At 40.1% G+C, this 15,144-nt stretch overlaps 3 protein-coding genes across 7 annotated transcripts in view; 1 reads left to right on the top strand and 2 right to left on the bottom strand.

Annotated features, from left to right (window-relative positions):
- Positions 1-5,864, bottom strand: part of LOC103387327 (transmembrane protein 150A) — a 17,275-nt gene extending 11,411 nt beyond the window's left edge. The window contains exons 1-2 of the mRNA XM_008321917.3: positions 5,532-5,864; positions 4,215-4,441 (exon numbers count right to left, since the gene is read on the bottom strand). Coding sequence (XP_008320139.1) covers positions 4,215-4,279 — 65 coding nt within the window. The 5' untranslated portion in view covers positions 4,280-4,441; positions 5,532-5,864. The remainder of the gene's footprint in view (positions 1-4,214; positions 4,442-5,531) is intronic.
- An 800-nt stretch (positions 5,865-6,664) lies between these two features.
- Positions 6,665-11,636, bottom strand: ftr14l (finTRIM family, member 14-like). Of its 3 annotated transcripts, none has more exons than XM_025060655.1 (8): positions 11,504-11,636; positions 9,762-10,132; positions 9,552-9,647; positions 9,105-9,338; positions 8,851-9,010; positions 8,590-8,739; positions 7,893-8,029; positions 6,665-7,589 (listed from the first exon to the last, which is right to left on the bottom strand). In XM_025060655.1, the coding sequence occupies exons 2-8, from the start codon at positions 9,939-9,941 to the stop codon at positions 7,206-7,208; spliced, it is 1,341 nt and encodes a 446-aa protein (XP_024916423.1). In that variant the 5' UTR covers positions 9,942-10,132; positions 11,504-11,636; the 3' UTR covers positions 6,665-7,205. The 3 variants fall into 3 exon arrangements, with proteins under 3 accessions (XP_024916423.1, XP_024916422.1, XP_008320138.1); XM_025060654.1 differs by having other exon boundaries at positions 9,762-10,128; positions 11,504-11,634; XM_008321916.3 differs by lacking the exon at positions 11,504-11,636 and having other exon boundaries at positions 9,762-10,784.
- The window catches only part of LOC103387325 (zinc finger protein 883), a 6,120-nt gene continuing 1,969 nt past the window's right edge, over positions 10,994-15,144 (top strand). The window contains exons 1-2 of one of the 3 annotated variants that reach the window (XM_008321915.3): positions 10,994-11,174; positions 13,500-15,123. In XM_008321915.3, coding sequence (XP_008320137.1) covers positions 13,617-15,123 — 1,507 coding nt within the window. In that variant the 5' untranslated portion in view covers positions 10,994-11,174; positions 13,500-13,616. Of the gene's footprint in view, positions 11,175-11,197; positions 11,526-11,801; positions 11,950-13,499; positions 15,124-15,144 lie in introns of those variants that run through there. The other 2 variants (XM_025060653.1, XM_025060652.1) reach the window with 2 other exon arrangements.

The raw sequence follows: 15,144 nt of genomic DNA, 5'->3' as shown, positions 1-15,144 counted from the left end.
TTAAACCACAACACTGATGAGATTGTGTCATTGACAAGCTACTTACCCTGAGAAGTCAGTGACCAGAGGATCAAAGATAAAATAACCTTTTGTTAGCTCAACACCATTCCGCAAGAGTCATGATTATTAGTTCAGACGAGGATCAAAGATAAAATAACCTTTTGTTAGCTCAACACAATTCCGCAAGAGTCATGATTATCTGCTATTATATCGAGTCAAAAGGTTTGCCCACGCCTGCCATTGACCATATATAAAATATAAATATATGGACAATGCAGGATATAGTTTTAGAGTAAAGTATCTGAAAAAAACTGGGGTGCAGCACAGTGTTGCCCACTACCCCGTCTCATGGATGGACTAAATACAGAGTTCAGGTTTGGTTGTGTGTATTGTGTACATTGACAAATACAGCAAATTGACTTCGTGAAGAGGCAAAAATAGACAATAAAATTAAAGTGGGAGGGAAAACATGTGAAGTGTGTGATGGTGGGCTTCAAGTCAACATGCTGGTGAATTAGCCTCTTTATTCCATTTTCTTTTATATCCAAACTGTGTTGCTTCCAAAACCAGCAGGTTGTTTTTGTACAAATCCTGTAACATTTAACATAACACACAGCATCAAGGTTTGCCATTCCACATTACACTGTTTAACTACCAAAACACAACATGTCTTTTTATTTTCATGTAGCCACAGGAAGTGCAACATCTCAATGAGTTTATACCAATTTCTGGAGACTGGAAATTTGATTTGCCACCATAATTTAATGCAAGACCCTTCACTGTCTCTATCTATGTCAGTGTGACCTACTGGAGCACAAAGGCTACACTGACACTAACACAAGGCCACAAGCAAACACAGTTTTACAACATGATTAAAACGGAGCCAAGTCATGTGACATAAGCATCTAAGGTGCACACAGAAAAAAGTGATATCTGCAGTGTCAAGATACGTTGGGTTTTCGAAATTCAAATTTAAAATACAATTAACTGATATGTTTCTAGAGAGAATTGCTGGAGCTTTTTTTTTTTTTTTTTACATAATTCTGCTGCCAGAAGGATTTAGGTTTTAGCCCAAGTATTAGCAGCAAGGGGGAAGGAAATGAAGAGATGTGAACTAGTCATTGTGACACAGCACACCACTGTGCACAACAAACAACAAACCTCTGCATTTTACCCATCACCAAAGTTAACAGCGGGGCAGCAGTGTGTGGGAACAGTGCCATGCTGGTGGACTCGAACCTGAAACAGATATAACTGAGACAAACAGACAGGTGACTCCAAGTCTGTTTAGTGAAGCCCTGCTCACGTACCTACACATCTCTCTCAGCAAAGTCATTGTACCATCAAAGCTGTTGCTACGGCAGCAACAATACTTGTATTTGTGTAGCCCTAACTGGGTGGTTTTGCAGAAAAATAAATGTTTTAAGAACTTCTATTAAGTCCAGAATACCGGCGATGCACCATAAAAGGAAATATACACGATGGTGTTGTATTGAATTTTTGGCTGTATATCTGAAGACGAAGAAAAATTTGTATAATGGATAGAGGGATGAGAAGATGGAAAGAAAGACAGACAAATAGGACACAGTCAGACACAGTGGGACAATCTGTCCTGGAAGGAGTCATAGTTCAGGAGGAGTTCAAGCACCAATTAAAAAAGCTTTCCAGAGTTGATGGCGTCATGCACATAAACATGTCTTTGAGTAGACAGGTCCTCCATTACCCTGACACAGAGATAATAACCAGCACGGTATATTGTGATGACACCACATAAATGTGTCATTTTAACAAGTAACAAAAGAAAATTCATAAAATTATAGCAGTGTAAAAAAAAACGATGCTTGTTGATTCCAGTGTTTTGAATTAAATTATAGAATAAATGGCTGACTGATCAAACAGTGTTTGAATAATTAAATATATTAGCAAACACTGTAGCGTGAACTAATCAACTACAGCTGTCAGCTAAAAAGGCCTTAAAATGTGAAATCATTAAACATAATACAATAATCACAGTCTGTCCAGTAGACCATCAAGTATAGGGAGGCTTTCCAAAAATTAACAACTAAAGGTTTTAGCCAAACACAAAACAATGTATTTCAGAGGTCTACCACAAAATTGATTTTCTAATAGATGCAACGACTACAGCTGGTGGGTATCAGTAGATTACAATCTAAAAACACTAAATGCCGTTAACATTTTGGGAACCTTTGTCTCAAATGTTTTGTTTTTGCAACACTTTAATTTTTTCTTACTTTGATCAGTGTAAAACACCATTAAGTTTGGCAGCACTTGACTTATACTAGTTGACGATATAAATCACCATCCTGAAAACCTCACGAGCCAAATTGAAAACATGTTGTTCCTTAAGAGAACTGCACTTGCGTAATGCAATGAGGATGTCTGTGAGTGGAACATGGCCTGCAGGTACACTGCTGCCAGGGTTCTAGGTCCAAACCACCGACGCTACAACACCAAATGTAGACATTTATTATCAGACTATCAGAGTTTATTATAAAAGTAAACAAGAAAAAAAGAACTATGGAAAACTGAGAGAGGGAGTTGTTTTCTATGATGTTCTTCCAAAATCTAAAATAGCAGCAGCGCAGCTCTGGGAACAGCCGAAAACAGCAGCTTTTTTTAGCTGAACATGGGACTAAACTGGTGCATTCTTCCAAGGTGGCTGAGTAATAGCAGGTTTGTTTACACGATTGGACCTCTATCAATGTGTAGCGGTGGTTGTAAACTGTAAATGCATGCCCTCTGGCAATATATAGGTGGAAGGCAGCTACAGTGTTTTGTTGGGGGTTTTTTTTCCTTGTAGTATTTGAAAGGAAACACTGGGGAAAATTGTTCATGGAAAATCCAATATAAGTGGTGGAAATGCTAAAGAAACCACAGGAAAGGGTGGGATGCTAAAGGCTGTGAATAGATTTGGTCACTTTGTACTTGTACTTCTTCTTCTTCTTCTTCTTACTTCTTGACTGGTTCCCATGGATCTACATACATTATTACATTGTTTCTTTCAAAGTTTAGAGACAACCATAAAACCTTAAAGTCAGCAAACGAAGCGAAGCCAAAACTCACAGGTGGGCACAGTAGTTTTCAGGTTGACAGAACATTCTCACTGTATAGCATGGCCACCAGATGCTGAGTCAAACTTCTGTTTACTCTCCTCGTGAACCCCTTCCTCTATTTTTCTATGCCACACCGCAGCCCACTCTTTCACGGTAAGAAAGCCGAGCTGCACAACCTGGCACATCCTCAGACATTCCACAAGTTCTGAAAAAGACCCTTGATTGCTGTTGGGAACAATGCAGCCTTGTCAAGGTAAAGAGAAGGAAACTGACCTGCTGGCAGCGCCATTCGGCATTCAGAACAGGTTTAGTAGCCATGTTCACAACAAACTTAACAGTAGACAAGGTGTTGGATCTGGGAATTGACTAAACCATTTCACCTCTCCACGTTAACTCATCAAAGTTGCAGCACAAAGCCTAAATACAGGAGTACGACAGTTTGGAATGGGGCCATCTGTCTCCCTATCCCTGCAGGCTTTGTGTTCCTCCTCCCAGTGTAATAACAGAGCAGACAGCGGAGCTGTGAGCCCAGACATAACCAGGAGGTTCGCTCTTTTCCCTTCCATACATCTGCTCAGTTACTACAGATAATTACACTGCAGTCAAACCTGCACGTCTCACTTTTAAGAGAAGGGTGATTATCTCAGATGCTTCCAGGAGAGGGTTAATCCACATGCAATCGCCATGGCTCCCAGGAATTCAGGGTAAATATGCAGCGCTACTTTCCTGGAGGCAAGTCGCTGAGGTGTCAAAGAGTTTCAGCATCATTAAAACAGATGCTAATTAACAGAATATGTAATGCTAATTTATCTTCTTTTTTTTTTTACCTTTTTTGTGTCATTTAATTTCAAACCGGGAACCAGGTTTTTATACAAATGCCTGAAAATAAACTGTTTTATGTTCAGTGGGCCACATTTGTCTGATTATACTATTACGCATAAATAAGTGGCATGTGTTTTATATGCACAAGCTGTTTTCTTGCCTGGCAGCATTTAAAATGAACCATATGAGAGAATGCACCAATAAAACTTGCACTTGCACCGAGCATTGCAACTCACTACCGGGGCAACAGACAACTTTACAATGAATTGCAGCCTCAGCTGACGTAAAGAGTTACAGCCAAATAAATATGGTACTTACACGACCCATATTCCAGTGATGGTGAGAGCTGGGAGACTAACAGGCAGGATCATCCACAGCGACATCTTCCAGTGCCTTTCCTCTTTTTCCTCTTTGACCAGCCGAGCAAAATGTGCTCAAGTTTTACTAACATTTAAAATGGTGGGATTGACATCTGTGTGGACACATGGCCTTGAAGACAGAGTGTTGGTAGACAGGTCAGGGGCCGGTCTGATGTGCGTCTTCAGCTGGTGAAAGACAAGAAGGAGAAGGCAAGTCAGCAACCACAGTATTATGCATCCTTCCCAGTCAGAGTATTTGTTATTAACTTAATTATGTTTTTCACTGATTAGAGAAAACTTCCTGTTAGAGTTTCTTGGAATGAAAAACTAGACACATTTAATACGCTCTGACAATGACAATGAGAAAAACTAGAGCTTCTCTCTTGAAACCAACCTGTTACCTGAAACTAACATCATGTGACCAGTTGGATTTGATCCTTACATACTAATGTAGAGGGTGAGAACTGGACGTAGTTGTGAGTTGAGACTGAAAAGTTAAGCACCTGTGACATTGTTCTACTAGTCTGAATGTTAAGTCAAGGAAAATTGCACAATATGAACAATATTTTACATGTTCAGGAGTAGTAGAGAAGTAAAAATAAATAAATAAATAAACAACAAACGTATTGTAATACCTAAATAAATTAATATATTTTTGTAGGTCATTCAATTATGTGGGTAATAGTTTAAAACAGAGCTAAAGACATCAGTCAGTCATAAGCAATAGCCTTTTTACTGAATGCAACATATTTGCAGTCTTTTTGGGTTATTTGAAGAGCAAATACAATTTTAAGAAATATATTGCACATTCATTATTTATTTACGTCATACTATGAAATGCTCATGTTTATTCCAAACATAAACGTGGACCACTTGCTTATCTAAAATGGATAGATTTGGTGATCATCATCTGGGCCTTTCTCTCAGGAATTCATGAAATCTGGCTCAGGCAAAGCAGCAAACACCAAGGACACCATAGACGTTAAAAACAAACAATGTAAAACCGAAATAAACACTTGGGTTACACGGTAAAATAATGCTACTCTGTTTCCCTTGTGCTTATGTAATGTTCTTAATTTATAACTTTATTCTTTATGAATGCCTGCTCTGATTTCTAGCATTGGTTTTGGTTATGACCAATTTAAATTTCTGTCAAAAAGAACTACTTATATATTGCTGTTTTTACATAATATATTGACAACCGAGCTACCGGTGGCCAACTGTTCCCAAGCTTTTCCATTGCTTCTAGCAGCGACCAACATCAGCACTTCCTCACCTTTATCTTCGGTGTAAAACTTCCAACCACGGTAGGTGAATCAAAGACAACCGGGCCGACCTGCACAACTCTGCCGCGGCCGCACGCCGGACCACCGCTCCACGGCACGGTCAAAAATGTTTGCACTAGGTCCTCTTTCTTGTCTTTTCGCTGCAGAAGTTCTCCGTTAACCGTAGCGGAGAAGGAGGAGATGAAGGAGGAGGAGGGGACTTCTCTCTCACATGAAGACTATGGCAGAGTTTGCCTCCGCCACGAGACACTTCATAGAATCCAGCTGAGGCACCGCCCCTCCCGTCCTCAAAAAAAACATGCGTTGAAATTATATTGCAAAGCAGTCCGGGCGGGCGGTTAGTTGTTGTTTGCAATTTGTGAACGTATTGATAATGTTTGTTCCATTTCTTATTGACAAATATTTAGGTAACAGAAAAGATAAGATAAATGTCCAGCATAAGATAAGCTAAGATAAGCTAAGATAAGATAAGCTAAGATAAGATAAGATAAGATAAGATAAAAAAAACTGGTACCCCCTCTGTTGGTGATAGTTTTTCTTTACTTAATTTATAAAATATGTCATAATCGAAAATCACATCATAACATAAAGCTTGTCATATTTTTGGAGCTGTATAGATATATACTATCAAATAAGTTGTTTCCGATTGGGTTAAAGTTTTCTCCGACGTGTTAGCTATATATATCCAAGCGCTCCTACTTTGTAACGCTGGACAGTGGATCATGTTCTTTTCCTCTGACAACTGAGAAAGAAAAACATTATGAATATATAAATATAGTTTGTTTGTGTTTGTACATACGTAGGGCTAAAAAACAGAGATGCAAAACGATTGTGCACTCCCGGTCTACTGTTAATAAGGTCAAATAAGATATATAACTTTATTATTTATTATGTTATGTTATTAACGTAAAACATTGAATATTACTTTTCAATGTAGGTTACCATGTCAGTATAGCGAATAAAGAAGCATTTCTGCTGCAGACAACTGCTGAATTTGGAGGACAATGTGCGGTCGGTGTTTTAACTGCATTCATAGCACCCCCTGCAGGAAGGGATAGAGCTAATATAAAGTTATAGTGAAGGTATTGTATTAAAATAAATAAGAAATCACAAACCTTCGTTCGCTGAGATTAATTGTTAACATTTAATTCCAGATAAAGTGAGACAGAAGACGAATACGACTATTCTCTCAGTTTACGTTAACACCATTTACACAAGTTTCAGTAACTTTGTTCGGGTTCACGCTCTGTAAGGCAGATTTGAAAAGATCAGATAAAAAGTCAAAGAATTTGAACAGATTAAAAAAATATATTTACAAACGATACAAAAAATCTATTTCAACTGATTTATGTCACAGAGCGAGGTTTACTAGCTAAAGTATGTATACTTAATAATATTTTTTGAAAATTAAGAAAAAAAAACATGATAATTTAAGTTAAATGTTAAACATTTAGCTTTGAACTGTTTCAGACTTAATCCGCCCTACACAAATTTAGTGATCTACCTATACAAAAATGTTAACTTATAAAATAATGACAAATTACTCTATCAACACTTTGAATGGTCAATGCATATGATCAATCTACACTATGTATAGTCTTATATAGATAGATATAGATATAAGGAATGTTTTACTGGAATAAAGCAGAGATGCGGTCACTCTCCTACAGTCTTATAGTGGTACCAAAGCCCCATACACTAAAAGCTGGATACAGAGGTTCTGTAAATGTGGTGTTGACTTTATGCAGTAGTTGCATGTCATTGGAGACACTGTAAAATGCAAGTGTCCCTGTTGCCCGATCTACATAGACACCAATGCGAGACGAGGACGGAACTGGAATGTCTTTCCTCTTGTTAGCATGCACAAAGGAGAAACTGGACTCGGAGCAGTACAGACTCCAAGACTTTTCGTTCCAGCCCAGGCTGCAATCATTTGCGTTTCCTTTACGGCGGATCCCTCTGTAAGTAACAGCTATGTCTATCTCTGTTCCTCTCCAGTCTACCTCCCAGTAACTACGACTTCCTGTCAAGCTCTCCTTGCAGACAACCTGGACAGGATTGAAAAGAAGTAAATGAAATGAGTAACAGTAAACATAAGAATTAAACTACTGCAATATCTTTGTCGTAAGGAGAAATAAAATAATATCTTATCAAGAACAAATGTATCAATAGTAACTAACAAAACTGCACAATTAATTTTAAAGCAAAATGGCACATAACATAAGTTTCTGGCCAATAACCAGAAATTAACATAAGTTTCTGGCCAATAACCAGAGTATGAACCAAGTACCAAGTATAAAGTTTAAAGATATTTTTTTTAAATTATCTTTAAGTCAATTTTATGGCCTTACCTGTTGCCAGTGGTCAAACCTGTCTGGGTGATCAGGGTAGTTCTTGGGCTCAGTCTTCATGGTAGCTGCTCGATTGCCCTCAGACAGGTGAAGGTTGGGGTGGATGGTGTTCACATCCAGGATCAACTGACAAGAGTCTGAATACAACAGAGGACAAAATAATTATTTGTCAGTTCTTGTGGTATTTTTATGTTTTTTTTTTATTGTACTTTTCATTTCGTCCACATTCCACCACTCAACCAAGGTCAAATTCTGGGTGCCAGAAGCTTAAACACAGAAGCCCAAACTTCTCTCTTCTCTGCCAATTTCTCCAGTTATTCCGGGGAAATACAGAGGCATTCCTAGGCCAGCCAAGAGACTACGAACCTCCCCCAGGCCTCCTCCTCCAAAATAACATATTGGTTGTTGATTTATGTTTGTGTAAAAAAATTGTCGTTTCATTTTATGTGATGCTTTTATGCAAAAAAAACCCCAAAACTTTAAACATGTGTGACTTCATTGTGTTTGAAACAAGCAAAGTCATCCGCCATGGCCTGTGGTTTGTAACTCTAACAAAGGAACAGCTGGGTTTGTTTAAGTTTCATCAAACCTGTTCTGCAGGGAGCATACCTTTCTTAACACTAGTTTCACCGCACTGAGCTGCCATACCTTTGTTTGAGGTGAAATACTCATTGTTTAATTTAACACAACAACTCACATTTCAAAAAATCCTCTCTTGTCCGTGGTTCTTCTCTTGTCCGTGGTTCTTCTCTTGTCCGTGGTTCTTCTCTCATCCGTGGTTCGTCCCTTACAGACGACTCTCTTTTTGTCTTTGTCTCTCCCTCCTGTGTGATGTAGACATCCTTCACTGTTAGGAGGCACATGAAAAGACAGAGTTTCACCGAAAGGTATGCTGAAACCAACGACCACATCAGTGCTTCATGAAAAAGATTAGGGAAACAAAAGCACTCCAGCCTACCTGCTCCTGAGATTTTGCTCATTTCAGTCTTGGTTATTTCTTCTATCTGTACTTTAAGAGCCGCGATGGCTCTTTTGGTAGAGTCAAATGAGTAATTGGGGGCAACACTGATGTTATTGAGATCTTCATATCCTGAGGGTCCTGACAAGGACTGCCAGCCCTAAATAAAACATAGAGACATAGAGACGTGAAATGTCTGATTATTGTACTACTTTATAAAGACGTGTTCTTGATCAGCCACAGATCAGTCTCGCCTGTAGAAAGTGTATGTGATCGTCAGTGTGAGAAAGCTTCTCCAGGTCAGTGTGTTTTTTCCGCAGCAAGGTGATCTCCTCCTCCAGACGGCCCAGAACTATCTCAGCCCGTGTCACTGTGGTCCTCTCATGCGTGAGGATCATCTCCTTGGCCTCATTGTACTTTCTCTCCATTGTAAGCAGAATCTCAGTGAAGATCCTCTCATTCTCTTCTAAAGCAGTTTGAGCAGAATGCTAATGGGACAAACAAAGGAAAGGATAATGGGCAGTCAAGTCAGGAGGGAACGGAAACAATTTGAAAAAGGCAGTAATGAAGCTTTATGGATGCCATCTGTCATGTAATCACAGCAAACTGTCGGCAAATGTCTACAACCTGCCCAGTCTTTATGACAAGGTTATGGCATCATATTTCTGTCATTGAATTTTGTCATTCATTTTACTACTTACTTTAAGTGATTCCACTGCTTGACGAAGATCCTGCCACTTTTTAACCCTCTGGTCAATCCTATGCTGAGATTTGTGCAGTGTCACACCAAGCTGTTTCTGTGACACAAACGAAATACACATTACCATCATTGGTGATTAATAGTACTGCAGATAGACAGATCAAAGAGTCACTGGAAGTACCATAGTAGTACAGCTGTTCTCCACACTCACCTGTTTCTCAGTCCTCTCAGTTCCAGCCGGAACTATATCATGGTGTTTGTGTTCATCCATCATGCACAGCACGCACACAGACGTCTCATCGGTACGACAAAAAGCCTCCAGCAGCTTGTCATGCTGAGCACAGATCTTCTCTCTCATCTGACCTGTGGCTTTGACCAGTTTGTGCTTCATCAGGGCAGGATAGTCATAGTGAGACTGCAGGTGAGTCTCACAGTAGGACGCCAGGCACACCAAACAGGACTTCTCAGCTTTCTGCTTCCTTGTTGTGCAGAAGTCACACAGCACCTCACCAAACTTTGCCTGAACTCGAGGTTGGTTACGACTGGTGGAGCGCCGGGCTTTCTCCAAGCTGCTATATCTGTCTAAGTCCAGAGTGCTGGGGTGAGACATGTTTTTATCTGTTCTCAAAAATAAAATCTTCAACAGATGTAATGAAAATAAGTAATTCCCCAAGAGACAAAAATATGTTAACCTTTGAAAACAGAAAGTAGATTGATCAGCAGATACATTTAAAAAATCCACAAAGGCAGAAATACAAAGTAAACAAGGTTCTTAAGCTAACAGCTCCAGTGAAACTGTGTGACTGATGCTCTGTGTGACAGAATGTGAATTATGTAGTCTATTCTCACTGTCAAACCAGTCTTCCCGGTTGTGTGCTTAATAGGTAAGTGGGTGTTACCAAGAATCACACAATGAAGCAAATGAAATAGAAATCACAAGAAAGTTAATAGAGTGGTTGCTATCATATCATTGACAATATAGATATAATATTTATAACAATATAACATTAAATGTTATATACACTGGGACTGTGCTGGAGATATCAATAACTTACAATATCTCTGCTTGTTATTTATCAAGTACCTGTGGCCCAACCTCTGTCATCTATTAACTAAATCATTGGATGGCAGTAATGCAACAAAGGACATCTATTGGTGTGAAAACCTATAGAATAATAAATAATGTTTGTGCAAAAATAAAATATTATATTATTTTAGGTTCTTCTCTGGTTGTGTGTGTTTGTCTGCGTGTTTGTTTGTGTGTATGCGCAGGGGGAAGGGAACAAAACAAAGCTTTTAGGTTCCTTGACGTTGTGTAATTTCTAAATTACACTCCATGCCAGTAGGGGGAGGCAGTGGGTTTATCCGCGTATTAGGAAAAAACGAATGAATGTGTGTAAATTGCGTCGGTCTTTAACGTTGGCGCCAGATGAGCAGCGACGGTAGCTCCACACAGAGGCAGGGAGAGAGATAGACAGTTTTACTCTGAAAGAGCTAGAGCAATAGCAGTTTACCGAGGCTAACAACAACAGCGTGGAAAAACATACAGTGTCCGGAATTTAAACCAATAAGAGGACTCTTCTATTTTCTTCTCCCATCTCACACAAAGTAAAAAGACACAAAGGTGGGTGTGTACACTATGCATGTAATAGTTTATATATCATAGGGGGAGACCTCGAGCATATCTAGTGGCGACGGGTTTACTGTGTATATATATATATGTTAGTGGTGCATGTGTGGTCAGTAGTGATGTAGGATTTGCAATGTACTGTGGCCGTTATGTTCATCCGTGCATTATCAGCGTAGTAGAGGGGAAAAGCAGGCCTTTGATCGCATTGAACGTAAATATATATTCAGTTGGGAAGAGGCAAGCAGCCACTGCCACACGATGTTGCTGTCATAAGAAAGTATTTCAGAATTACATCCCATCCTAATAATCCAATAAAACCGTACCTTCTTCGTCGTTCTATTAAAGGTAGGTCCAGACTGACTGTGTAGACAAAACCAGGATAAAGCACTGTTGGCTGTGTGGGTGATTTATAGAAAAGCTTCCGCCTTAGTGTCTCACAGTCCATGGGCTGGAACTAAAGTGACCGACATGCAGTAACTTGGTGCTACCAGACATTTTTAGCTTGGCTCGCTAGCTCGACATTATGGCTATGTAGCCTCGCCTCTCTTAGGATAGCTGCTAACTCTAACAAGGCCGCCATTGCAGTGGTATGTGTGTGTACGTGCGTGCGCGGTCTGGTGGTGCTGTCGCATTGAGCGAAGCTTTAGCACAGACTGTTGATGAGCGTCTGTCCAATATAAATCTAACAGTAGCTTCTTGATACCTCTATGTGAAGTTGCCGTTTTTAAAGCAAAGTTGTCTTCTGTTTTACGCAAAAACCGAGTTTCACGTAAGTAAAAGACGCTCGTTCCCGGGCTTTTCATTGCCGCATTTATGACTCTGACTCGTAGCCATCTTTGTTTCAGCTAACTCGCTAATGGTCTCTCCGATCGAGTGTTCAGATTGCTAACTCGAGCAGCTAATATTATCGTTCATTCTAATTTGTTGTTGTTAATACAGAACAATGTGACGCCAATTGCAATACTTCTCTTATTGTTTTCTGCTTTGGTTCTGTAGATGTGTTCATGTAACTCAAATCAAACATGAAATGAGGGCGGAAGCTCATCAGGCTAACGTTAGCTAGTGGCAGCCATCTTATGTGCTGTACTAGCTGAAACTGCTGCTGTGGCACAACAAGATGGCCTGTTAATAATCGCTCCGAGACTATTTCCGCATATACGACAATGCCATAAATACAACTTAAAATTTCCGATTCTATCACTTGCTTAAGTGTAAATATATGTTGTTTAGAACTGCACTAAACGATTACTTGACATAGGGCTTGTGCTATGAAGCTAGTTAGCTGGCTAAATGGCGAACATTAGCTGCTAACACAATGCTGATTTCTTGGTAACCAGCTCCTCCATAACATTGTATGGGCAGCTAAACTAGCGGCTATGTATGCTATTTCTAGCATTTCTGGGGGCAAGTGATCAACAGGTCAGTGTTTAGCAAAACATGGAAATGTAAACAACACTTTATTACAATTCATATACAATAGAGAGCTCATTAGATTAAAGCGTTAATTGCTGTTTCTTACTTTGTGGTATATTTGGCTTGATTTGTGTCATGCCCTCGTAGTTGTAGTTTTTTGGCTTCTAATATGAAGCCGGTTAGAAGGGCTAACAGAGCTAACGTTAAGCACGTAGCCTGCTAAATGCTCGGGGTTAGCCAAGTGTATGAAGCAAAATGATATTACATCTAAAATTGTCATGTTATATACATTTACCCTGATACGGAGCTTATTATTGCAGAGCCAATCATTTACTAGAAATCGCAAACATACAAAGTTAAAACAGTACAATATGGATTTATTGTCATCTTGACATTTTTCTTCATAGATATTATCACTGCTTAATAAAGAACTCCTCAGTGTAGTTATTGTGTGCAGGGCTGAGAAATTCTACATTGTGTAAGTCATTAAATCTCTTGCCAGGGAATTTCTGCATACTGTCTCCAAAAGGTTATAAATAATAATTATAAGAAATAACCAGGAACATCTAGTTAATTCCTTCATGACAGTTGTTCATTTGATTGTTTTTGCGTAGTTACATTTTATTATACAATAAGAGTTTTGTCCTGTTAGCTACATATTTCAAAAGTACTATTTGATGCCCTTAGTCAGTGGTCCAATGGCTACTTCCTATGAAATGAGTGTCAAGCCTTTAGCCTTTTTGAAACAACCTTTCACTAATGTAAATATACACTTAAAATAATTTAGCTGATTCCAAACTTTCAGTTGCTATAAAGCTCTTTCAAGTTTAGATTTTCAACTATATCAAAAGATTAAGTACAATGAAAATGATTAATTGATGACATTGTTTTCTTTGTTTTTTTCAGGTCTGGCAACTAACAAGTGTTCCGTACTCTGGCCATAAAAGGTTCAATATCCCCCATTTCTTTTAAGTATATCCATCCGGCACAAAAACGGAGGTCGTGGGGTTGGAGTGTGTCCTCATGGCCGAGTCAGAGGCTGAATGTGACACATCTGGCCTTGACACACTTGGGTCGGAGTGTGTCATAGCCCACAGCCATGTCGACCTTCACTATGGAGCAGAAACTGAGATCATGACAGAAGAAAAGCGTGGATTAGAGCTGGAGATCCATGGTTCAGACCTAAAGATCCAGGGACTGGGGGCAGACCTTGGAGCTGTAGCCTGTGTTGATGCAATTGTAGCTGAGACAGACCATGACTACATTAAAGTGGAACACGGTGAGATGCACTGTTTCACAGAAGCAGAAATCAAGACCTCAGGTGGCCAGACTCTGCTGGGAGAGGTGCTGCTTAAGACGGAGAGTGAGCACATGGTCAAAGTAGAGTCTGACCATGGTGGAGAGTTGACAGTAGAGTCTGAGAATGGAGTAATTATTCATGAAGCCCATGGTCTGCAGTGTAATGAATGTGGAGAGATTTTTGGCAGCATAGCTGACCTTCACCAACACTTTGAGATCCATAAGGATCTTAATCCTTACATCTGTGTTCACTGTGGTGAAAGCTTTGCTGTGGAGGCCAGTTTGAAGCAGCACATGAAGATTCACATGAAAGAAAAACCATATGTTCCTACTGGAGTTGAGATCATAGGAAAAGATGTTATTGATGCATTTAGTCTCAAGGGTCATCAGATGATCCATTTGCCAGACAAGCCCCACAGATGCTCAGAGTGTGGCAAGTGCTTTGCTGCCGCCATCACCTTAAGAGAACATATGAAGATGCATTCGGAGGACAAACCCTACAAGTGCAACCAGTGTAGGAAGAGCTTTGTTCGCAGGAGGCATCTGAAAAAGCATCAAGAGGTCCATGCACGAGAAAAGCCATACACTTGTGGTCAGTGTGGTAAAGGTTTTGCCACAACATCCAATCTAAAGCAGCACCAGAAGTCTCACGCTGCAGTTGTGCTTGGAGACAAACCGCACCAATGTGCACAATGTGGGAAATGTTTTGCGGCTGCAGCTACACTTAGAGAGCACCAGAGGGTACACTCGGGCGAAAAGCCATACAAATGCAACATGTGTAGAAAAAGCTTTGTACGCAAACGCCACCTTAAAAAGCACCAACAAGTCCATGCTGGAGGAAAGCCCTACACCTGCAGACATTGCAACAAGGGTTTCAATCACTCTTCCTCTCTATCTCGCCACCACAAGACCCACCTGCAGAACCCAGTGTTCTCACCAAGTCAGCCTGGGAACCCTATTATATCCTATGGCACTCCACCCAAGCAAAGGGTGCTCCAGCAAGGAGAGAAGCCCTACATGTGCCACCACTGTGATAAGGGTTTCAATCATTCCTCCTCCTTGTCTCGGCACCAAAGAGTCCACTCAGAGGGTAAGAGCTACACCTGCGGCCACTGTGGCAAAAGATTCAATCACTCCTCATCCCTGGCCAGACATCAGAGAGTTCACCTGGAAAACAAACAGCCACAAGCACTGCAGCTACAGCTGCAATCGGAACAGGAGCCTCAGCAGGGACAATCACCGCAACAGCAAC

Source organism: Cynoglossus semilaevis, chromosome 12, assembly GCF_000523025.1.
Source record: "Cynoglossus semilaevis isolate Cse_v1.0 chromosome 12, Cse_v1.0, whole genome shotgun sequence".
NCBI classification, from domain to species: domain Eukaryota; kingdom Metazoa; phylum Chordata; class Actinopteri; order Pleuronectiformes; family Cynoglossidae; genus Cynoglossus; species Cynoglossus semilaevis.
This window is presented reverse-complemented; position numbering and strand designations above follow the sequence as displayed.